This window comes from Mixophyes fleayi, chromosome 10 (assembly GCF_038048845.1).
Source record: "Mixophyes fleayi isolate aMixFle1 chromosome 10, aMixFle1.hap1, whole genome shotgun sequence".
NCBI classification, from domain to species: Eukaryota; Metazoa; Chordata; class Amphibia; order Anura; family Limnodynastidae; genus Mixophyes; species Mixophyes fleayi.
In genome coordinates, this window is record NC_134411.1 from 25,496,375 (window position 1) to 25,521,401 (window position 25,027).

Genomic DNA, 25,027 nt, shown 5'->3' on the forward strand with positions numbered 1-25,027 from the left:
TAATTACATGATCTTTGTAACATCCTTTTGTAAAAGACAGATTCTTCATATCAGTGTGTACTTTTGTAAATGATGATTGTCTTTATGCCTTTATTACCTTCTGTTTCCATACCCAACACGAACTCTATGTTCTCTAAAGCTTTTGCTTTCTCTACCCCATATAGCTGAATAAAGCTTTATATTCCTTCCTTGGCTCGCTCAATGCATAGCTTTCATCCTGCTCTCTAGCGAGCTTGCTGCATCCCCATTTCGTGCTCTTTCTAATGCTGCATATCATTTCATCCGATTAGCTTACAATAGTTGCCACATTCCACTCACCCTATTCCTGTGCAATGCTTGCTGCAACCACCTCACCCTGTGCTCTTGCGATGCTTGCTGCAACCATCTCACCCTGTGCTCTTGCGATGCTTGCAACCATCTCACCCTGCGCTCTTGCAATGCTTGCTGCAACCCTCTCACCCTGCGCTCTTGCAATGCTTGCTGCAACCATCTCACCCTGTGCTCTTGCGATGCTTGCTGCAACCATCTCATCCTGTGCTCTTGCAATGCTTGCTGCAACCCTCTCACCCTGCACTCTTGCGATACTTGCTGCAACCCTCTCACCCTGTGCTCTTGCAATGCTTGCTGCAACCATCTCACCCTGTGCTCTTACAATGTTTGCTGCAGCCATCTCATCCTGTGCTCTTGCAATGCTTGCAGCAACCATCTCACCCTGTGCTCTTACAATGTTTGCTGCAGCCATCTCATCCTGTGCTCTTGCGATGCTTGCTGCAACCATCTCACACTGTGCTCTTACAATGTTTGCTGCAGCCATCTCATCCTGTGCTCTTGCGATGCTTGCTGCAACCATCTCACCCTGTGCTCTTGCAATGCTTGCTGCAACCCTCTCACCCTGCTCTCTTGCAATGTTTGCTGCAACCATCTCATCCTGTGCTCTTGCAATGCTTGCTGCAACCCTCTCACCCTGTGCTCTTGCGATGCTTGCTGCAACCATCTCACCCTGTGCTCTTGCGATGCTTGCAACCATCTCACCCTGTGCTCTTGCGATGCTTGCTGCAACCATCTTATCCTGTGCTCTTGCAATGCTTGCTGCAACCCTTTCACCCTGCGCTCTTGCAATGCTTGCTGCAACCCTCTCACCCTGCGCTCTTGCAATGCTTGCTGCAACCATCTCACCCTGTGCTCTTGCGATGCTTGCTGCAACCATCTCATCCTGTGCTCTTGCGATACTTGCTGCAACCCTCTCACCCTGTGCTCTTGCAATGCTTGCTGCAACCATCTCACCCTGTGCTCTTACAATGTTTGCTGCAGCCATCTCATCCTGTGCTCTTGCAATGCTTGCAGCAACCATCTCACCCTGTGCTCTTACAATGTTTGCTGCAGCCATCTCATCCTGTGCTCTTGCGATGCTTGCTGCAACCATCTCACCCTGTGCTCTTACAATGTTTGCTGCAGCCATCTCATCCTGTGCTCTTGCGATGCTTGCTGCAACCATCTCACCCTGTGCTCTTGCAATGCTTGCTGCAACCATTTCACCCTGCGCTCTTGCAATGTTTGCTGCAACCATCTCACCCTGTGCTCTTGCAATGCTTGCTGCAACCATCTCACCCTGTGCTCTTGCAATGCTTGCTGCAACCCTCTCACCCTGCTCTCTTGCAATGTTTGCTGCAACCATCTCACCCTGTGCTCTTGCAATGCTTGCTGCAACCCTCTCACCCTGCTCTCTTGCAATGTTTGCTGCAACCATCTCATCCTGTGCTCTTGCAATGCTTGCTGCAACCCTCTCACCCTGTGCTCTTGCAATGCTTGCTGCAACCTCTCTCACCCTGCGCTCTTGCAATGCTTGCTGCAACCTCTCTCACCCTGCGCTCTTGCAATGCTTGTTGCAACCATCTCACCCTGCTCTCTTGCAGTGCTTGCTGCATCCTTCTCACCCTGCTCTCTTGCAATGCTTGCCGCATCCTTTTACTATTATACACTTACAAAGTTTACTGGACCTCTTTCATATCTACTTCCTGTACCCTCTCTTCCTCTATCACACATAATCATCTTACATGACCACTTGCCTCTCTTTCTTTTCCATAATGATCTTTTTCTTACTTTCCTCTGTCCTCCGTGCTGCATACAGAGAGTAAGTTCTAATTGATATGCACGCTGTATGCATGCTAGCGTTTCACTGATGCTTCAAGCCAAATCGACTATGCCAGTGGCTCTGACCGAGGCCTGGAGGCCAGTAATACGCTTTTAGTAACGCTTAGCGAATGTCGCCACTTATTCTCTGACGCTGCTGACCAATTCTTACTAGTGCGTCAATGTCACTGGTTCTGCTAATCATTGATATAAATAGAAAGTGAGCCAGTGATGACACTGGTCAGTTGTATGTTGCGTGTCCAGTCTGTCTAATCTTCAGAGCAGAAAGTGACTGCAGAAAAGCACGTAAGGCAGCTGTCATTCTCATGGTGGGAAAGGCACCTCTCTGTGTAGTGACAGCTGATTCCCAGTGAGTAATAGGATACTGAGCATCATAGTCTGAAGACAGAGCTGCTTTACTATATTAAACCCTTCTCTGACTGCTGGTCAAGAATATCTCTCCTCACCACACAGCTTGGATAAGCATAAGGTAGAGGGCAGGACCAGTGTTGAGAACACATTCTGCGCAGAAAGGGGGACGGCTACTTCCATATACTGATAATAAGAATGAGGGAGTTATTTCATTTGTAGGTTTGCAAAAAAATGGGTTATGGGAGCTAGAGATAGAGCATTAGTTATCCCAATGGATTTCAAAAGAATTAAAAGTAGAAGTTATATGAAACTAATTTATCAGGCTCCCTATTTTGGAAGCATTTGTTAAATTAGCTGGCGTTATCTGGGATACGCTGGCTTAGCGGATGCTCTATCTGAACCTGAACTAAGGTAGCTTAACTGGTATCTGGTCATTTATGGTGCTCATGGTAGAGGCTCCCTAGTGTTAGTGCTGAAGGTTATCCATCCATTTGTAATGAAATGTACTTAAAGTTTCCCCATCACCTGCACACATTGGAGATGAACCAATTTTTATGACGCCACAGCCAATCAATTCACTGTGAGCTGAGGCCAACACTTGGGCATGAATTGCAGGCAACTATTTTGTGGGCTGACTCAATATTCAGCTATCCAATAACTAGGAATTAGTGACACAAAGCGTTCAGTGAGTTACTGAGCCGTTCGTAGTACATTGATAGGCACCAGTACGGTCAATATATTGGGTGACTCCACTGTGTCATGTGATGAGTGTATTTTAACATGTCACAATGATGTGTAGTATCAGATGGGTTCCACTGTATTTGTGTAGGTATGACTGTGTATTTTTGCACACTGTATGTGTAGGTATAACTGTGTATTTTTGCACACTGTTTACAACTATGTCGCTGAGACAGCAATTGGCCAGAGGAAAAATGAAATGTTTCTTTGTCACTACCCCCACAGCAACTTAAACTGCAGAAACTCTGCAAAAGGTCGCACACAATGTACAACTGCTAGCAAATTCCTATTAACTATTTTTCCCACAAGGTCACAGGAATTGCCTCACTGAGACTGTGGGTTCTACGGGTGTCTGTCCCTACACAAAACATACACACTCATGCATTTTGCAAATTTGTGACTGGCTGTGAAGGTGAAGAACTCAGATGTATGGTGGGCATTTGGGTTGGTTGGTAAATATTCTGAGTTTTCACATGATGGATGTTTTAAAGTTGAATTCACCAAGCCATAGAGCTTATGGGCTCATTAATTTTAAGGCCTGTTCTGTCTGCCCACTTTGCAAAAAAAAACAAAACTGATGGGCACAGAGAGCATAAAAATATTCAATTAAAGAGGAATTACATTAAATATTTTTACAGTGAGCCCCCCTTAATCCAACTAGCAGAATCATCCCTACTGTTCAGAAGAAACCTTGTCCCATCATGCTTCAGGGCTTATAGGCTACTGTTTGAGAGCCATCCTGCAGTAGTTTACTTTTAAACTATCAGCTCTGGAGCATCATAGAACAGGTGACATGGAAGTTTTAATCATGGACCACCTAAATCCACTATCATCATCATCGGCTATTTATATAGAGCTACCAATTCCGCAGCGCTGTACAGAGAACTCACTCACATCAGTCCCTGCCCCATTGGGGCTTACAGTCTAAATTCCCTAACACACACACACAGACTAGGGTCAATTTGTTAGCAGCCAATTAACCTACCAGTATGTTTTTGAAATGTGGGAGGAAACCGGAGCACCCGGAGGAAACCCACACAAACACGGGGAGAACATACAAACTCCTCACAGATAAGGCCATGGTCAGTAATTGAACTCATAACCCCAGTGCTGTGAATCAGAAATGCTAACCACTGAGCCACTGTGTTGCCCATAATGATTTACTGTGGGAGATCAGATGGGCCAAAGGTATGAAGGGCGTAGAGATGTTTATCTACCAGGGCATGAATGCTACATATCTAAAGGACCATATTGTCATTTTGGGCACAAGTAATTATGGTAAATTTATGCAATTCTAGGTATTGTGAGGGCAGAAAGAAACATTGAATTATACAGAGTGTCTGATAGACGGACGCTGTGATCTAAGAATGCTGTCACAGCTACATAGTTGGATGTTGCCCGTTGTGCATTATACACCCTGCTGAGTTTTCTCTTGCACTTGAGCTGCTTCTGGTTTTGCATCAGTATCTTGCATGCACTCTTAATTGCCATATTTTCTCTTTGCATGCCATGGTACAGTTCTTTGCCTTATCTACTGCATGTCCGAGAATTCTTGTCTGTATTTCTGTCTACCTCTTTGCCTGGTCTCAGCCAGTGAACATGGGTTTGGTGGTTGCCTTGCACTGACTTGTCTTGCTCTCTCTTGCCCCCGGTGGTGCGGGCGGTGTCTCCGATGCATGTTTTTCTGAATGCCTCTTTGCGAGTCCAGCAGTTTCCTGCGTTCCGTAAATCGGTAAGACCCAGAACACACAACGGTCTTTCGATAAGGTCAAGAGGTGGTTTGTGAACTGAAAACGTTTAATAAAAGTGATATTTGCTGTTTTCCAAAGTAAGGTTACCCTGTTAAGACCTAGGGCTAGATTTACTATGCTGCGGGTTTGAAAAAGTAGGGATGTTGCCTATAGCAACCAATCAGATTCTAGCTTTCATTTATTTAGTACCTTCTACAAAATGACAGCTAGACTCTGATTAGTTGCTATAGGCAACATTCCTACTTTTTCAAACCCGCAGCTTAGTAAATCTAGCCCCTAATTCCTGATACTTAGATGATAAAGCCAGAGAGGCCAGTTAGAAATAATCCAGAGGAACATGTACTAAGTAACCATATCGTCCTTACTATGCTGCCAAAGACATTCGACCTGATTCAAGTCTGGACATGCGACTCTAGTGTGGTTTCACACTACGCATGCCCAGGAACCAAACTTATGAAGCTGGATGCAATTGTAAGTGCTTCATATCCGTACGCATCTGACATCGGACAACATGAGAAGTGGAATAGGGGAGGGAAGGGTAAACTAATATGGGCCATGTACTGTGGGGGTGTTCCCACAGATGCAGCTAATTCAAATCCCTTGTAAGTACGTTTGTTTACATCCATATCTGCCCTGTAGCAAATGTAAACACCAGATGACAGTGATGACTTACACAACACAGTCTTTTATTAAAACCTACCACATATACGTCTCAGTAGCTATCACAGAAAAAACCTTTATGCATTTAAGACTTATTTTCAAAATACATTGGGCCTGATTCATTAAGGAAAGTAAAGCAAAAAAATGAGTAACTTTGCACCTGGGCAAAACCATGTTGCATTGGAGGGGGAGGCAAATTTAAAATGTGATGGCAGATTTATAGTTGGGGTAGGGCATGTCCTAGATCAACTTTACATTTCAGTGTACAAATAAGCTGTGAAGTATTTGTGTGCTAGAGGAAAAAACAGCCAGTATTTATCTTATGTGCAAAATAATAAACTAATTTGCACCCCTTGCGTTGCAACATGGTTTGTCCAGGGGAAAACGTACTCATTTATTTTGCCTACTTGCCTTAATGAATCGGGCCCATTGTATGTACTTCACGCATTGAAGAATTAAAAATGTAGTTATTTAATTTAGAATAATTTGTGAAACTATAAAAAAATATATTCTATTTTATTTTTTTTCAATTGTTATACTGTTAGCAGATGTTATTTTACTTTCCGATCAAATTGAAGTTATGTGAATTCTGATGTGAAATCTTTGTAAATACGCACGTGCGTCTATTTCAATCTGCCATGTGTGTCTACAAACGGAAAGTACTGCTCATACATTTTTAAATCGTATCGCGGCTTATGATAAGCTTTGATTTGAATGTGGATGGAACTACACAAAAGTTGCATGCTCTATTTATACAGGTAAATTACAGCCAATTTGCGTTCAGACTTGAATTAGGCCCAACTTAAATATAGCTCATCCTACTGTGTTCAAGGAGAGCCAGCGAAATAATATCAGGTTGACAGGTCATGATAAATAGAGAGGGAGTTCTGTATCTTGAAGAGTTCACTTGATTGATGTCTTCAGCCTCCTCTTTAAGAAAGGATTTACTGTCCTTATCAACTTGTACATGCTGTGAGATTATTATCCCCTGTAAACACATGTGCTAATTGCAAGTTACAGTGTAATGTAGTAAGTACAGTATCAGATCTTTTCTGAACATCGGCCAGAGCACGTTGCTTTGTAACAAGTTTCTATTTGCAGTCTCTTGCTACTTTATTATGGGTAAACTGAAGCTCTATTACGCTGTAATTAAATTCTGAACGGTAGCTGGGCAGAATCATACATCTGTGACATGTCACACAACCCGGGCAACAACCTACAAATCCTAGTGCAGAGATTCCCCACTGTAAATGAACTGTGCAACATATAATGCACAAATACCTAATATACCACTAAAACAGCAAATCTGGCCCAGCAACCAATCAGCAATTAGCTTTTATTTCTCTGGGGCAAAATGGACAATGAAAGCAAGGGTCTTCTCGGTTGCTGTGGTTTAGTACAAACTTGTCCCCAAACACAATGTTAGTAAATCATTCTCTCTGCGACAATTCCAATTATAAAGCCCATGGTTGAGCCTTCCATACTCTGACCTGGTTAGAGTCTGGAGGCCACCTTGGAAGCTTGTTGACTTTACATTTTCTGACAGCAATGAGGCAAAGATGGAAGTGGAGCCAGATGTAGACGTCTGGGAGATCCTCCGTAAAGCACCCCCCTCTGAGTACGAGAAGATCGCTTTCCAGTATGGGATCACTGATCTCCGTGGACTCCTCAAACGTCTCAAGAAGATGAAGAAAGAAGAAAAGAAGAGCACAGGTGAGGACGTTTACCTGTAAACCCTTAAGGCCTCATTTAGCTAGGAGAAAAACAAAAAAAAGGAGAAATTTGCATCTTGGCAAAACGATATTGCACTGCATGGGAGGGGGGTATAAAATGTGTGGACAAATTTAGAGTTGGAAGGAACATGTTCTAGCTCTCAATCGCAGTATAAAGATTAAGTGTCCAGTATTGATGTCATACATGTGAAAGCAGCATTTTCCCTGCATGTCAAAACAAAAAATGCATTTCCACCCCTTACATTGCAACATGGGTTGTCCAGGAGCAAATTTGCATTTTTATTTTGCTTTGCGACTGCTAAATTTACTCTGTCTGATGGCAGGAATTGGACGGGTCAGGGGTGTGAAGGGCAGATTAGAGGCATAAGCACACTTAGGTTTGCACTGGGGTGGAAAAACGAGATTTAATTCTGTGGGACGAGATTATGTAACTGAGGAGGCGGGGGGGAGGGGGGGGGGGGAGAAGGGGAATTTATAGTTAGAGAATCAGCTTTTTCCTGCTCAAAAAAGGAATTTTCTGAGCAGTCAGAAGAGCTGGAGACTTAAACTCATCCCTAAACTTTTTAATGGGACACATTCTGTACCCTCCAATAGCACATTTGTGGAATAATTAATTTATAGGAACATTTCAACAAAAGTCATTAAAACATTGAAACACCCAAAAGTAACACATGTAATAATAACAGTCCCCATGGCCTAGCACATAAATTAGACTACACTGAGCAGTATTTTAGCATTCATCCAAACAAATCTGGTATAAAATAAGCCCCACCCAGTATGCCCAAACCCCACCCCCGAACATACCCACTCTTTGATGAAACTCCTCCTACTTCTGTGTAAGCTCCCACCCCCAAACAACCAAATACATCCACTCTTTTGGTGAAACCCCTCCTACTTCTGTGTAAGCTCTACCTCTTTCAAGGTCTGTGAAACAGAAAAGTTGAAGTTAATGAAGGGGATGCGCCTAAAGTTAAAGTAGGTTGGAATCTGATGTGACATTTTTACTATTTCCACCATATGCACTTTTCATACTATCTTCCAACCTTCAAAGTAGGTGCAGATTGATCTTACAGAGGTGCTTCAGAAGGCTGGCAAGTGGGTATACCCCTTGTAATGCATTGTTGGACAAGTAGGTAAAAATAAAAATTCATTGCCCACTCCTCCTTCACACAAACCATCCACAGGGGGGCATGCCTATCCTCCCCAAATCAGATTTAAACCATGCCAAATAAATAGCTAGGCATGGATTTAATGAATGAGAAAATTGTTATCGACAGAAATAACCAGACCTGGGGCTGTGGCTCCATTCGCTCTCACCATAACCAGCACTGCCAATGAAGTCCTGGGTACCTACCACCTGCCCCACATCCTTCCCCTCAGTGCCCCTGGGTGTGAACTCTTATATCAATTATTGTGATAGATATTCTTACTGTTGTCACTTTCTGTTATCACTGGTCTGCAAAGCTACAATATATTTCCCTATGGTATCAATTTAGAACATCGATGCCAGAGAAGGACAACAACAATATTCAGTGCTTCACAGTTGTTTGCTCATCGTTTTCTTTCCACCCTCTTCCCTTATACAGAAACCTGTCACAGGCAGAATGCCCTCATAAAACACAGCTGTCCGACAACTTTCCTTTCTCTTATTACAAAAAAATCAAAAGCACAATTAAACCCCCCCCAAAAAACCTTGAACAACCCTGAACAGTTTTTGGATCACTGTGCACTGGTAGAAATCAAGACATATCCTGCTAAATCCACAGCGAGATTATAATTGTACCCCACACCCATCATTTACATAGGCAAACCGAGGGGGGGGTTTTCCTAATGCCTGGAAATCCCCCTCCAAGCCTGGGGCACTGTATAATTGAGGTGGCAGGACCCTGCTCCCGCTTCACACGGTTCTGCTTGAAAAGGGAGAGCTGCGTGCACCTAACAGTAGTGCAAGCAGCATTGCCATGTATATTATGGGGATAGGAAAAGGTGGAGAGCAGCCAAGCACTGTCTAATATTATAGCCACGCCCCCATGCATGCTGGTCACGCCCACTGGCGGCGTGGTTTGGAAACCCCCCTCTACAAATCCTGCATTTGCCCCTGATTTATTCCACTCTCTCCGGTCCTTTAGCTTTCCTGAAGAAGCTGGACCCTGCATACCAGGTGGATAAGGGACAGAAGTTGAAGCTGGTGGTGGAAGTGGCCAATCCTGATGCAGAGGTGAAGTGGCTGAAGAATGGACAAGAGATCCGTGTCAGTGGAAGGTGAGAAGAAGAGATAAATATACTTACGTGCAAGTATTGTATCTATTACGGATTTAGTGCTTCGGAATCTACACTGCACCAGGCACTTCATAGTTAATGTTTAATGTAATATTCCTCCTTATTTAGGTAACATTTTTTCCTAATAGAAACCCCCTTTCCCATCTCACTTTTAAAATTTTCAAGTAACATGTGCTAATAGGTAACAGTCTAAGCCAGTGTTGACTAACCTGTGACACTCCAGGTGCTGTGAAACTACAAGTCCCAGCATACCCTTCCAGCAATAAGCTGCTATATATTGGCAAAGCATGCTGGGACTTGTAGTTTCACAACACCTGGAGCGTCACAAGTTAGCCAACACTGGTCTAAGCTATCTACAATTTGTAGCTGCTTGTGATAGACAACCAGCAATGCTTGTACACCGTGACAGCAGAACTGCCATCGGGAATCTCTGTTTGTGCTGACAACTTGTATTCCCCAAAATCATGATCCGCTGAATGACATTGGGGTGGGAGAAGAACACTTTGGGGTAATCCTATTCAGTCTATATGAATTCCCTGACATTGGGGAGATAGCTGGTCACAATCACGTGATAAGGAAACGAGGTAGATGAGGGCGAGGGTAGATTATTACATGGAATTTTATATTATAACTTAATAATTATTAAAGTTAACCTTTAACATAGCAAGTCTCATAGTTTCAATGGGATTATAGAGGATATTATAACATTACACTTTACTCAGTAACTCTCCATAAACCGCAACAGGAAGACATTGACGATACACTGTGTCCTGGAACAAAACATACATATGAATGATAGTAACTTACATGAAATCGGTACGTGCATAGAAGTACACAGAATTTACTCTATTTTGCAAACTATGTTGTGTGTGATGTCTACTATTCTTTCTCTATCGCTCTCACATTCTCTCCTTTCTTTCTCGGCCTCCACCATACAATCGGAATTGCTCATGAATCTTTCAGCAAGTGAGTTATCTAATATTTTCTACATATGTGCATACGTGTCCTGTGTCTGTGTATTAACTGTGTGTTGCGTGGCTGCTGTGGGCGTTATATTGGCTGGTGGGTGAATGAGTATTAAGGACTCGCGTGCGTTCCATAGTTTATAACCTGATAGACTGTTGGCTGTAGCTGGCTCTTTGTTACATTATTTGGAATATTAGCAGTAGCCATTTTGTGGATTAAACCACTTTTTATGAGAATACAGACTATCACTAGTTGTCGGCAGAAACTAGACTGAAGCAGCCATTTTGTGATGCAGCTGGTTCCTAGTAATTTGAATTTGCATTCACGTTTTGTCTGGAAATTCCCATTTTCCATGGAAAATCTGTAACTTGGAATAGTTATTGGTGAAAATAGTTTCTATCCCAACTGTTTCATTGCATGCGCCACCCAACAGGAATCATGCAGATTGTTGTATGGACTGAGCAAATGTTATGTTATGGGATTGTTTGGTTTCAGAGATATGGAAACAGTCACTAGATAAGACGGAGTTTATTAACTTGGAAGTGTTACTGTGGCGTTTGGTAAAGTGACTATTATTGCTCCTATTATGTACAGAGTTCATTAAGATGTTCTGTAACTTACTTGTGTTTAGGTCAGAGACGGAACTATCGAGCTGTGGCCCCCGGTGCAGGGAGGCGGGGAGGAGGGAACCGGGGCCCACAGTTCGCTACTTCCCTGTGCATTGGGCCCCATTATCTACATGGGCCCCAGGGCACCACACCTGCTGCACCAATGATAGTTCCGCCACTAGTTTAGGTCACACTTTACTCGGAGCCTCTCTATGTAGAATATTCCTTGTGCTGTGATTGTGATGTTTATTCTCTGTTTGTATTACTTACTATCTTATTGTTAAGAAATACGTGTGCGCTGTTGAACGACAGAATTTCATTGGTTCTTAGTCAGAACAGGGTCTTTGTAAAATATAAGCTATAATGAATGGACTAATTTTCGCCGTCATTTCCTAGGTACATCTTTGAGAACATTGGGAATAAGAGGATTCTGACGATTAACCATTGCTCTCTGGCAGACGATGCTGCGTATCAGTGTGTGATCGGCGATGAGAAGTGCTTCACCGAGTTATTTGTAAGAGGTTCGTATCATCGTAGCGCTCTTATAAATGTTTCTCCATCAAAGTGATACGATGATGACAGTCACCAGCTGGCCCTTTATAATCTTATTCATCCTTAAGGTGAGTTTTATCACCTTCATCTCCTGAATGTCTGTGTGTCACCAGTTTGGAGGGAGGCGAGGATAGAACAACATGTAGCCCATCAGATCATTGTAGTGTTCACAGCAGCACAGATTATTTCAGCAGCCATGTTGATTTTATGGTAGACAGCAACAGTTCGCTTGTCTAGTCATGTTAGTGAGGACAGGGCCTCGTGTGATAGGGACAGTGTCATGATGTGAGAAGGGTAATCAAGACAAATAAGAAATCACAGACTGACTTAAGCTGGGTACACACTACAGAAAATTCCTCCTGATGCCATATCTCTAACAATTGTACCAACGACCTAAAGACCCAATCAGCGTGCCGAGTCCTGTGTGCAGACCTACACGATTCACCTTCAGATCTCTGCTCTTCATCTGTCATAGCCATTGGCTGAAAAGATCGTGACTCTGTAAACTCTATGGAGATCTGTCTACACTGCTGGTCGTCAGTGCATACACACTGCAGAATTTGTCCGACATCAATCCATCATTGACTGTGGTTTTTAGGAAGTTTATAAAATCAAATGAAACGATACAATGTGCTTTCATCATCTATTTCTATAGCGCCACTAATTCCACAGCGCTGTACAGAGAACTCACATCAGTCCCTGCTCCATTGCAGCTTACAATATATATCCCCTAACATACACAGACCAAGAGAGAGTAAGGGCAATTTGCTAGCAGCCAATTAACCTACCAGTATGTTTTTGGAGTGTGGAAGGAAACCGGAGCACCTGGAGGAAACCCACACAAAAAATGGGGAGCAAATACAAACTCCACACAGGCCACATAAGGCCATGGTCGGGAATCAAACTCATGACCCCAATGCTATGAGGCAGAAATGCTAACCACTAAGCCACCGTGCTGCCCGTGCTTTGGTACGTTAATACATGATCGTGGGAGCGTATACACTGCAGTATTTGCCCGACACCGTTTATAAAGATTTGTAGTCCATTTCTAAAATCAAACCAAACGATACGATGTGCTTTGGTGCGATAAAACATGATCGTGGTAGTGTATACACTAATGCAATATCGGACTTACCAGCCACTTATCATGTGATTGGCACTACAATCGGATGTAAAACCTGTGGTGTGTACCCAGCTTTAGATAGTGGAAAGAGCAACGTTGGACTCCTGTCAATCTGATGCAGAAATATGTCATGGCCACCCCTGTATTAAAGTTCTTACCTCCAGCTTGTTTTTTTAAAATGACTTCCATTTAAAATTAGGGAGACATTGATGGATTTTCCTACTGCAAGGAACAGGTCTTTGTCAGCAAGAAAATTAGCAGTACATTGTACTATGATAATGGGTTGTAAAAGAGACCTAGGAGTAGATTTATAATACTTTCTCAAAAGGAAGGTGGAGGTGTTGCTCATAGCAACCAATCAGATTCTAGCTATCATTTATCCAGTACATTCTAGAAAATGATAGCTAGAACCTGATTGGTTGCTCTGGGCAATACCTCCCCTGTTTCGTTTTTAGACGTTTTAGCAAATCTACCCACTGGTATCATAGATTGCTAAAGATCTTGAGGATTTGTTCCTGCAAATGTTTGGCCGCATTACTGTGCCTGTTTTTTAAGACTTATCATCTGAACTGAGCATTTTAGCTTTGTACTGAAGATGTATATTTTAGTAACAGTTGTGTGTGTTGTATTTTCCTTATGAATACATTGCATTTAAAATACAAAAAAAAAAGATATTTCTATTAGATTGTAGTATCATTCGTCCATCATATATACATACATGTCATGTATATAGTTATCTAGTGAGCAACACCTGTCCCTGGTGGTTTTATGTAAATGCCATTGATCTCTCCTAATTTTTGGGGTCCTATTTCGGCTAGGAAATTCCCCTGCAATCCAGGGCTTCTGTATAGATGATCACAGCTTTTGATCGACCACTTGTTTAACCAATTGTGGGACCAGGAATAGAATCAATAAATTATTTAAACACAAGTTTATTTTATAGGATAATATACAGATGTGGCAGGCTTTATGGCATCACACAGTGCACTGTGGACGGGGTAGGCTGAAGAAATCTCAGCATAGCTTTGGCGCTACCATGCAATATCCTGATCAGTAGTGCAACAATGATTGTGGACACTGGTCAGAATTTGTATCAATCAAATGAAAGGGTTTAAACCAAGTTGATTCTATAGGGAACTACGGAGCAGCTTATTGTACTGCTGTAAAGGATTAACTGAAGAATTCCCACTACAGAATGATCATTGCCACAATCACCCAATCATTAGCAGTGTAGTCATATAACTTTACTGTTTGCCATTTGTAGCACAGTAAATCTAATCTATGGAAAAATCATTTTGTTTGAACTCGCTTGTATTAATCAATGTTATCCACTTCTGTTTCAGAGCCACCTATCCTGGTCCTCCGTCCCCTGGAGGATCAATCGGTGATGGTCGGAGAGAGAGTGGAGTTTGAGTGCGAGGTGTCGGAGGAAGGAGCACAGGTCAAATGGTAAGAGACACTACGGGGGAAGCATATAGTATGGATGGTGCTATATTTTATAGTTCTGTCTATGGGGAATAACAATAGATCCACTTGACACAAATAGCCATTGGTCCTGGTTTCATATAACCTAGCTCATATAACCATCATGTACTTCCTAGGGATCTAGCAATCACATTTACCGCACATTTTACTGTACAATGTTATATCTATGGTCTCTTATCCCTGCAATCTATGAACTGCTTAACAATTAATTTGTGCCTGAAATATGTCATGGAAGCAAGGACAAATCTGGACCGTATTTATTATATATATCACATTTATACAAATTCATATTTTACTGAACTGGTATTTGTGCACATAGAAATTTCTGGAGCAGAGCAGGGGCATTGGGAGGGTGACCTGGAATTGGCAACCCCCCCTCCCGGCCTCATAGTGACTCCACCCCCTGCAGTGGTGGTAATTCCGCCATTGCGTCTAGGGCATCGTGTGCCACGTCTCCTAGTTTGCTTGGTTTTTGTTTTTTCTAAATATTGACAGCTTTATTAACATGCCTCCAGTTGACATTCCCAATGTTTGGGCAGGACAAGCAGGGAGTTTCTCATTGGGAATGTGGCATGTAAAGAGAACGGGGTAGAATTTGTCAGGCTTTTAAAGTCCTAGTTAATTAATGGCTCTGACATCAGCAGTAATGTAAGTTCCTCTCACAATTGCCATTGTAGTATCTATGGACAACAAGTCGTCCTTCATGCTGGCCCATATTATTCATATCACAGTTTGCCTGGTGGCATTTGATCTTTGCATTGCACACAGTAGCTCTCTCGCTACTAATGAACCTGTCTCTATTCTGCGAGCTTTGAAACCCGGCTTCTGTATTTATAAACGCTTAGTTGATGGCCTTGTTTGGAGATAAGTGGCTGCGAGGGTAACGCTTCCTGACTCAAGGAAGTTGCTTGAAATGGTGCCAGCAGCTGGCCTCTCACGGTTTCCCACCCTCGTGCTCCCTTGACCCTTTGCAACACGATCCTCTGGTCACTCTACGTGTTTGCACCATGTCTTTTAATTACGGGTCTGGAAGCCACCGTAGCTCCTTCTTATACTGAGAAGTAACTTTTACATTCCAGAGGATGAGTCTTACACGTCTCCCAGGAAGTGTTGACATTTTATCAAACCTCCTTACACCGTTCTTACGACCCTTAGAATTGATAGAGGATATGTTTCAGCATTTAAAATAGCACCTCTCCGTCGTGGCCTATCTGTTCCTTTACTAAACATTTAAAACCGAAGATGCCATCTCAACGATGTCACCTCGCAGCTGCCAAAATGCATCAACCAGCACCACAAACTCTGAGAAGTGAAGCTTTGTCAGCAAAACGCCTACAATAGGCACCTTGGGAGGACCTCTGTAAAATAGCAGCAGGCAGCCAATCATAGGGGTAGATTTACTAAAGCTTCTAAGAAAGAAGAGTGCAGGTGTTGCTCATAGCAACCAATCAGATTCTAGCTATCATTTATAGAATGTACTAGGTAAATGATAGCTATAACCTTATTGGTTGCTATGGGCAACACCTCCTACCTTGTTATAATTATTAGTGAATCTACCCCATGCATTTAATATGTGCCAGTGTGCTTGAAAACATCTCCCAATCCCCTTTGAACTCTTCTCTTGGAATGGCTATACTTTTTCTATTTCCATTATTTTAGCACTGTGAAAGAACAAGGCCTGGGTTCTGCCTATAGTGAAGCACTACTGGGGGATATTTCTCAGACAACAGGTTTATAAAAATAAAATATTTAAAAATGCTAATTGTTTTGCTGAAAAAATATCATTTAGTGCTTTCTAGCTTGTTGGTAGCTTTAATAATTTGTCTTTCACAGTTTATTTATACACTACAGTGTATCATCCATTTATCCTCTGTTCTATGGTATACTTATGTCATACTTGCCTACTTTCAGTAGGCGACGTCCGGGAGAGGGGCGCCTCAAATCGAGTCATTTTGGCCCCGCTCCCACGAATAAAATTACGTTTTGTCGCGGGGGGCGGGGCCAAAATGACTCGATTCTCTGTGAATCGCGTCATTTTAACAAGGGAATTCCGGGATGCGGGAGAAATGCCAGCTCTTGCGGGAGCCCGGGAGACTGACCCGAATTTTGTGAGTCTCCCGGACTTTCCGGGAGACCTGGCAAGTATGACTTACGTTAACATGGCTATGTCTTGACAGCTACCAGCTGGGAGAATTGTGAAATGGGGCAGGGGTGGTGAGAGGAGGGGGCTACAGGTCTGACAGTTCGGCATATGACTAGACGAGAGCTAGAGAAGATATCACATATTTGAATGTAGCTTACAAGGGACAAAAGCAGCCCTTTAATGTTCCTATCTGAGTTTTAATATAAATTATTTAAAAGTATTTTTGTTTGTTTTTACAAAATGTTCTTTTTACAGTGAAAACATTCCTAAAAACATTTAAACTCGCTTAAAAACATATTCTTTAAAACCAAATGTCCCTTTAAGTGATGCAATATCCTAAACTTGTAGACATTTTTGTGTTAGGCAAACGGTTACCACCGAGGTCGAGCTCAGAGGTTAGACCTGCTGACTGTATAACATCAACAGTATATTAATGGCAGTGAGAGACACAGGAGACCCCTGTTCATACCCATTGTCCTTAAACATATCACATTACATACCCGAATTCCACGCATACAAATCTAAAATGGGCAGATAAAACGTGCTGAAATATCTGTGTATAGCTGTCCAAAATAAATAAAAATTATATCATAATTGACATTTTCTCCTTCTTGCTTTGTATACAATATTTGTTTTCCACTGGAGCCTACAATCTCTTTTTGTGACCTGGGAAACACAATGACCTTTATAGAATGAGTTTAAATTATAATAACAATAAAATGAGATGATGTACCTCAGTGGTTCCCAAACATTCTCAGTCAAGGGACTCTATAATTTTTTCAAGGCACCCCAAAGCCAAAATAATTACTGTGGAGTTACCATCACACTGTGCTCCGTCATCATAACACTGTGCTCCGTCACCATCACACTGTGCTCCGTCACCATCACACTGTGCTCCGTCACCATTACCATATTCCCCTTCACCATCACACTGTGCCCCGTCATCATTACCATATGCCCCTTCACCATCACACTGTGCACCGTCATCATTACCATATTCCCCTTCACCATCACACTGTGCTCCGTCACCATTACCATATTCCCCTTCACCATCACACTGTGCCCCGTCATCATTACCATATGCCCCTTCACCATCACACTGTGCACCGTCATCATTACCATATTCCCCTTCACCATCACACTGTGCACCGTCATCATTACCATATGCGCCTTCACCATCACACTGTGCCCCGTCATCTTAACCATATGCGCCTTCACCATCACACTGTGCCCGTTCACCATCACATTGTGTCCCTTCACCATCACACTGTGCCCGTTCACCATCACATTGTGTCCATTCACCATCACACTGTGCCACTTCAGCATATCCATATACCCCTTCACCATCACACTGTGCCCCGTCATCATTACCATATGCCCCTTCACCCTCACACTGTGCCCGTTCACCCTCACACTGTGCCCGTTCACCCTCACACTGTGCCCGTTCACCCTCACACTGTGCCCGTTCACCCTCACACTGTGCCCCTTCATCATTTTCCCCAGCTTACCACCAGCCTGGCCCTCGGCACCCCTGGCAGATCCCTGCGGCATCTCAGGGAGCCGTATTGTACTGTATTTTGTTATGGTTCACACACGAGAACGTACTTGGGGTTTCCAACAACAACAGCACCACCTATGTGTATATAAAAAACATTACACACAGTTTTCGAACCCAAATAAAAAAAGTTTTTTTTCTTTTTTTTTTTGACCAAGAGGAGCAAAACAATACTGTACAATAAAAGTATTCTTTTTCAGAACAATTGCTTTCTAAAGTGCACAAAAGAGGAAATAAAATTAATGTAATGTTGCAAGCACTGGTTGCAACATAATATTGCTGGTCAGGATTATGGTAGTGTGCTGCTACCAGCAGAGCATGTCAATTATTTATGTTTTTATACTTAATCTTTTTTTGTTTTGCAATACAAATCTAAATCATTGTAATGTTCTTCTTAATGGAGGAGGATTGAAATGAACATTAAGGGGCAGATTTAATCCAGCACAATAAGTAGAAACTTTCTCGCACACCTCTCCAAGCCCAAAATTCCACTTATCTCGCCCAAAGTATCAGCTAGTTCAATGGAAATGCCTGCTCACTAACCTTGTGCAAAAGTTGGGGGAGCTGGAAAGTTGGCGAGCCAGCTCACGCATACACATGCTGGATTGGCAATACAATAATTAACCATTAACGCTCCAGACCAGATCATTAAGCTGTCCTGGGGATAAAATGTTAGTAAATTATAAATAAAATAGATGTTCACCTAAATAGATAAACGGTTCCCTCCAAATAGCTTAGAGATGTTCTGGGCCATGACGATTGGCTGGAATCAGGGAAATAGTTTTCTTTTATTTTTAATAATAATAGTAGTTTTAGTTTTTTTTTTATACAACATATATATTACATTTGTGCTTGAATCCTACTGTCCCTTTCAAGCGATAACAATTTGCTGCACACAAGCGGCAGTATTGCCCCAATGAATGAAACAGATTCTTTTGCGCCCACCTTATATCTTCTATGGCGAAATAATATAAGAGCGAAAAGTCAATTTTTTGGGGCGCAATAGTGGGAAATAGGAAAGAATTGAATGGTGCAAAGTAAAAAATAATGGCATATTTCATCTATATCACACAATTAATGGCAGATTAAAGCTAATTAACACCTGTGTGTTCGCCCATTAAAGCGATAGACATATCTTGTGACTACTTTCTATTTCCTACAGGGAGAAAGATGGGGTAGAACTGACTAGAGAAGAAACCTTTAAATATCGGTTTAAAAAGGATGGGAAAAAGTATTTCCTCATTATTAATGAAACAACATTGGAGGATAGCGGCAACTACACCATCAAGACCAACGGAGGAGAGTCTGTGGCTGAGCTGATGGTACAAGGTGAGTGTCAGAGATGAGGGTACAAGGTGAGTGTCAGAGATGAGTGTACAAGGTGAGTGTCAGAGCTGATGGTACAAGGTGAGTGTCAGAGATGAGGGTACAAGGCGAGTGTCAGAGATGAGGGTACGAGGCGAGTGTGAGAGATGAGGGTACGAGGCGAGTGTCAGAGATGAGGGTACGAGGCGAGTGTCAGAGATGAGGGTACGAGGCGAGTGTCAGAGATAAGGGTACAAAGTGAGTGTGAGAGATGAGGGTACAAGGTGAGTGTGAGAGATGAGGGTACAAGGTGAGTGTCAGAGCTGATGGTACGAGGTGAGTGTCAGAGAGGAGGGTACGAGGTGAGTGTCAGAGATTAGGGTACAAGGTACGTGCCAAAGTTAAATCTAGTTTTGATTTTTAGTACTTGGTCTTTTCAGGCACATTTTTCTCTGGAAACATGTACAGTTTTGAGTATTTGAAAATAAGATTTGATTCATGCTCAGTGTATTTCATTGTTGTGTCTCTTATATAAATGCCTTTTTCACTCAGTCAGGTCTGTCTATCCGCTGATGGGTAGGTACAGATCTAGTCATTCTTGCATCTAAACGTCATTTATTGTGCCTGAGGTAACTTATTGTGTTTTATATTTTTAATAACAAAATCCACAGCTATGAATCACCCCAACTACAGTGTTCCCTGTCTCCACCACTTCCAGCTGCAGTTATTTGTCACATATATTATAGGCTCACTCAGCCGTTATATTTAACATTTCAATTGTTCCCTCCAGAAAAGCAGCTGGAAGTCCTGCAGGGTGTCGCGGATTTGACAGTGAAATCGAAGGAGCAGGCGCTGTTCAAGTGCGAGGTGTCCGACGAGACCGTCACAGGAGTGTGGATGAAGAACGGGAAGGAGGTTGTTCCCAACGATAGGATCAAAATCACCCATATTGGAAGGTGATTGTTCACCCTCAATGCTGAACTGGAACTGCCCAAATTGCTCACTATTCTCCTGTGATCGTTAGTATAAATGTAGGAATGGGCGCTGTAGCTGTTTCTAATGCAATGTTCAAAAATAGACCATGTTTGCAGAATGCAGTGTGCAGCACACAGAGTACACACGTGACAACAGAGCTTTCTATATCATACATGTGGATTCACTGTGGTAGGTATACACACTGGTGAAAATGGCCTGAACTGAGATAAAAGCTCATTTGCAGTTACCAAATAGGTCAACTAAGCACCTGCCTAGCACTGATTCATAGAATTTGTGTATATTTTATTTGCTTTTTATACTTTCATTTAAATTTTTACTATTATAATTTATTTTGCTACTTCCTCTTTACGGACCATTTAGATTCCCCTATAAAAAGGGGGAGGGTATTGGGTACAGGATCAAGCGCTCGTGGGCTGCTTTATTTCAAAGGTAGGGTGAATTCACTCACAACACTTAGGACAATGGCTAGGGCCTTATTTAACAAGCATTGTTTGCTTGTTCTTTAAACATGCTGATTTTCGGCGATTGATTACTCATGGCTGTATCACCAACACTGTCTACCACAGACCGTGTTGCACCAGATTGAGTCTCTTACTTTATAAAGCTATATTCTGCATACACACCAGGGTTTGGATTGGTTCAGCTCTCTAGATTCAAAGCAGATTGGAAGAAGAATCCAGGGGGAGTTGTGAGGTAGGATAATGGGCATGGTCCACTGGGCATTTTCCCATTATCCTAGGGGCCCGTCCAACACTGCCAACAGAAATGTCTTTACCCAAAGACAGAAGAATAGAACATAAAAATAAACAGTATTTTCACATTTACTTTTCTGCACACAATGTGTAAGTGTCTCATATATTTTATTAAATCATAAAACCCTATACATTTTTACCACATTTATTTTTAGATGTAAAATATAGACACAAGTTAACCCGTGCATGATACTCATGCATTCTAGTCAAATCAAGCTACTTAAGGTGTTAAAAAGGTTCTTGTCATGCATTTGGGCCATAGCCCAGGCCTCAACCACTCCCTACTGTCACCCCCAGCAACCACCAACCACTCCCCACTGTCACTTCTCCTTCAAGAAATATATATATATATTTTTTAAATATTTATAAACACTTTTAACAATTAACAAATTAAAAACATCTTCGTATACCAAATTTCAGCCCTTTCTGAATTTTTTTTTTTACACACACTCTAAGAATTTAGTAGGTCAGTGTATAACTCTGCCCAGCAGGTGGCGCTGCAGCTTTGATTTTTATTTTTTGCACACACACAGACAGACTAACACACGCCACTAGACATTTATATATTAGATTCAGTACTTCTCTGCATATTTACATTCATTAACATACTACAATAATTGCCTGGTCACAGTAAAGTTAGTCCATTGTCCTTGTAGACTTTGACTTTTGAAGGTGTAATTCATAATTAGATTTACCAAATGCGCTTGGAAAAAAAATGTGTTGTTTTTTTTTCAGATTTGGCAGAAACATTGATTTTTCTCACCAAGAATAATTGTACAAAACAAACAAGGCTTTGCCGTAATAAGTATTTCATTAAAATCTATAACAAATCATTTCCTTTGTGCTACAGAGTCCACAAGCTGACCATTGATGACGTGATACCATCAGATGAAGGAGACTATTCCTTCATTCCCAATGGATTTGCCTTCAATCTTTCTGCAAAGCTGCACTTTATGGGTAAGTTGGAGCTAGGACTGGCAATCGTAGGAGAGAGGTCTTCATTCCACTTTACAGATCTTTAGTTAGACCTCACTGAAAGGCAATTGTGGAGTCGAAAGCTCGTCCTGCTCTGGAAAAATTGCATCATTCAGCACCATTGATCGGGAAAGGCCAATGGGAGTTCCTGGACGAAGAGGGCATCCCGTTATTAGATGTCATGTGAGCATGTGACACTCACAATCAAATAACTTGATGCCTTCTTTTGCCAGGGAACCCTACTGATATATCCTTTCCCAACACATGGCATTAAATGATGTGGTCCCCCGGAGAGGAAAAACCATGTACAATTTAGAAGAAAAGGGAAAACATGATTAAACGTTGAAATACATTATGGATTTCAGGCCAGGTTCAAAAATAAATTATTTTTCCAGAACAACAAAGGACAATTGCAGGTTTTCTGAGGAGGTGTGTGTGTTTCCAAATGTATAGGATATAGTAGAATATAGAGTTTAGGAGGTTACTGAGAATTGTAGATGTCTGAGAATTAACCTCCAGCAGATGTAGTTGGAAAAATATCAGCAAATGGATTGAAAAATGCTTGGGATAAACACAAATCTGCCTTTTGAATATAGCAGGGATAGCCAACCTTAAGGTCTCCAGGATCTGTGAAACTACAAGTCCGAGCATGCTCTGACAGCTATGGAGTGGCTATTTACTGGCAAAGCATTCTGGGGCTTGTAGTTTCACCTGGAGAGCCACAGGTTGGGTAGACCTGGAATAAACCATTAATATGGGCAGACTGGATGAACCAGTTGTTCTTTATAATTAGGGATACAGATTGTGCTTAAGAGCCCCCCAAAAAATCTCCAAGGTGTTTTCTGTAATTTTCTGTTAAAACTGAAAAAGCCCAAATAATGATTGCCGGTCAGGGTTCCTCTGCTGCATTTGGGGACCTTTCACCCTCCCCCCTTGCACTTTAACAAGTCCCCCTCTCAATGCCGCTGTTACGCTCCACCTTCTGTTTTATCATCCTCACTAATCACTGTGGTATCAGAGTCCTAAGGGGGTCCCTCAGGAAAAGTTTTCCCAAATATTTCCCCAAATGTTTCCCCATACAAAGGAGCCCTCTCTCCATATTATAAAAAATAATAAAAAATGGTGTTTTTATTAAAAAAAAAAAAAAAAAAAAAGGATAAAAGATGGAATCTCTATCCCAGGTATGCTGTCACCGGGAATCCACTGCTGTCTCTTCTAGCACCCTGTTCTAGATCTCTCACCTCTTGGCACCCCCTCTTTCCTAGAACCCTGTCCCCCCACTCCTGGGATCCTGTCCCCTGGCACTAGACCTTCTCCCTATCCCTGACACCCTCCTCCCGAAGTCAGTCTTTTGACACCCACCCTTCTCCACTGTTTAAATAAGTTATACACTAAATTACATAGAATTTGTAGTTTTTATGGTGTATTTAATTTATTCATTAGTATTTTTTTTTGTATGTGAAAAAAACAAAGCAGGAATAACAGGCACATATTTCCCCCAAAAAAACAAACACTTAAGGACTGTAACCCTTTTTATAATCAGTGAAAATTCTTTGTTTCTAACTTTCTATATAAAGTTCTCTGGTTTACATGAGTGTGATAATCTCTCTCTCTGTTTTTCCCCAGAGGTGAAAATTGACTTTGTTCCCAGACAAGGTATGGCTGCTAAGTGACGTGACCATGGGTCTTTCTGTGTGACCTATCAGTGAGTGTGTTTGGTGGTGCTGTGTAAAGGAGATGCTATTATGTAAAGTGGAGCCATTTGTCTGTTATAGTACAGAACTTGTCGTTATATGTAATGTGTTTATGTGTGACATGGTCTATTTAACAAAACCTCAGGATTACGCTAACAGAAATAAATATACATAAATAAAAAATTACCGTGTTAACAGTAATTACGAGCGTTATTACAATAATATCGGTAATAGTGCATAGGCTGCATTACTTTCAGCAGTAACGCGGCCAATGTGTCTGCTTGTCTCATGTAGTTCTTTGCACTTGCTCTTTGTGGTAGTTCTTTGCGCTCGTTCTTTGCACTAGTTCTTTACACTAGTTCTTTGTGGTAGCTCTTTGCGCTAGTTCTTTGCACTAGTTCTTTGTGGTAGTTCTTTGCATTTGTAGTAGTTCTTTACACTAGTTCTTTGTGGTAGTTCTTTGCACTAGTTCTTTGTGGTAGTTCTTTGCACTAGTTCTTTGAGCTAGTTCATGTCTGATTTGAACTTATTTTACTTCTTCAGAGCCCCCGAAGATTAAATTGGACACTACGTCTGGAAATGCTGACACCATCATTGTCGTTGCTGGCAATAAGCTGCGTCTTGACGTCCCCATCTCTGGAGATCCAGCACCTACTGTGATCTGGAGTAAAGGTGACAAGGTATGAATTGGCCACATGTATTTCCCTGACAAGTTAAAACGTACACTAGGGGCAGCCAGTTTGCTTAGTCTAGGAATTAATGACATCACTGAGGCATAACCTGTTTGGATGAATTCTAAGATAAAAGAAGCTGCTAATTATAAATTTATCATGTGGGAAAATGAAAGGCCTAATGCATGGGAACACGAGGATTTGGCCAATTTGGGTGTGATACTTGGGGTAGATGGATCCATTGCCAATTAACCTGAACCTCTTCTTTTTGCACCAGCTGACTGGAAAGGCCTAGACTGGAAGGGATAAATCCCAATAACCGCAGTACTCTCTTCTAGGAAGTCTATAAGGCAAAATTGACAGTGAGGGTTCTAACTCTTATTGGTTTTCCATTGATGTTGCCCTGACAACCAGCTGTCTTGAGTAAAATTTATCCTGGTACCTTAATATCAATTCACCCTAGTCCTGGAAGATCCTCTACTCTCCCTTTAGTCTCAGCTTTATTTCCCATAATCAGGTAATTGAGCAGAGAGCTGTC

General features: G+C 42.0%; 1 protein-coding gene across 1 annotated transcript in view; it reads left to right on the top strand.

Moving 5' to 3' along the window:
• The window catches only part of MYBPC3 (myosin binding protein C3), an 89,404-nt gene that overhangs the window by 22,238 nt on the left and 42,139 nt on the right, over positions 1-25,027 (top strand). Inside the window, exons 9-18 of the mRNA XM_075188628.1 lie at positions 7,198-7,364; positions 9,514-9,646; positions 10,329-10,331; positions 11,635-11,759; positions 14,257-14,362; positions 19,259-19,425; positions 20,192-20,357; positions 22,000-22,106; positions 23,751-23,780; positions 24,362-24,498. Of these exons, the coding sequence (XP_075044729.1) occupies positions 7,198-7,364; positions 9,514-9,646; positions 10,329-10,331; positions 11,635-11,759; positions 14,257-14,362; positions 19,259-19,425; positions 20,192-20,357; positions 22,000-22,106; positions 23,751-23,780; positions 24,362-24,498 (1,141 nt within the window). The remainder of the gene's footprint in view (positions 1-7,197; positions 7,365-9,513; positions 9,647-10,328; positions 10,332-11,634; positions 11,760-14,256; positions 14,363-19,258; positions 19,426-20,191; positions 20,358-21,999; positions 22,107-23,750; positions 23,781-24,361; positions 24,499-25,027) is intronic.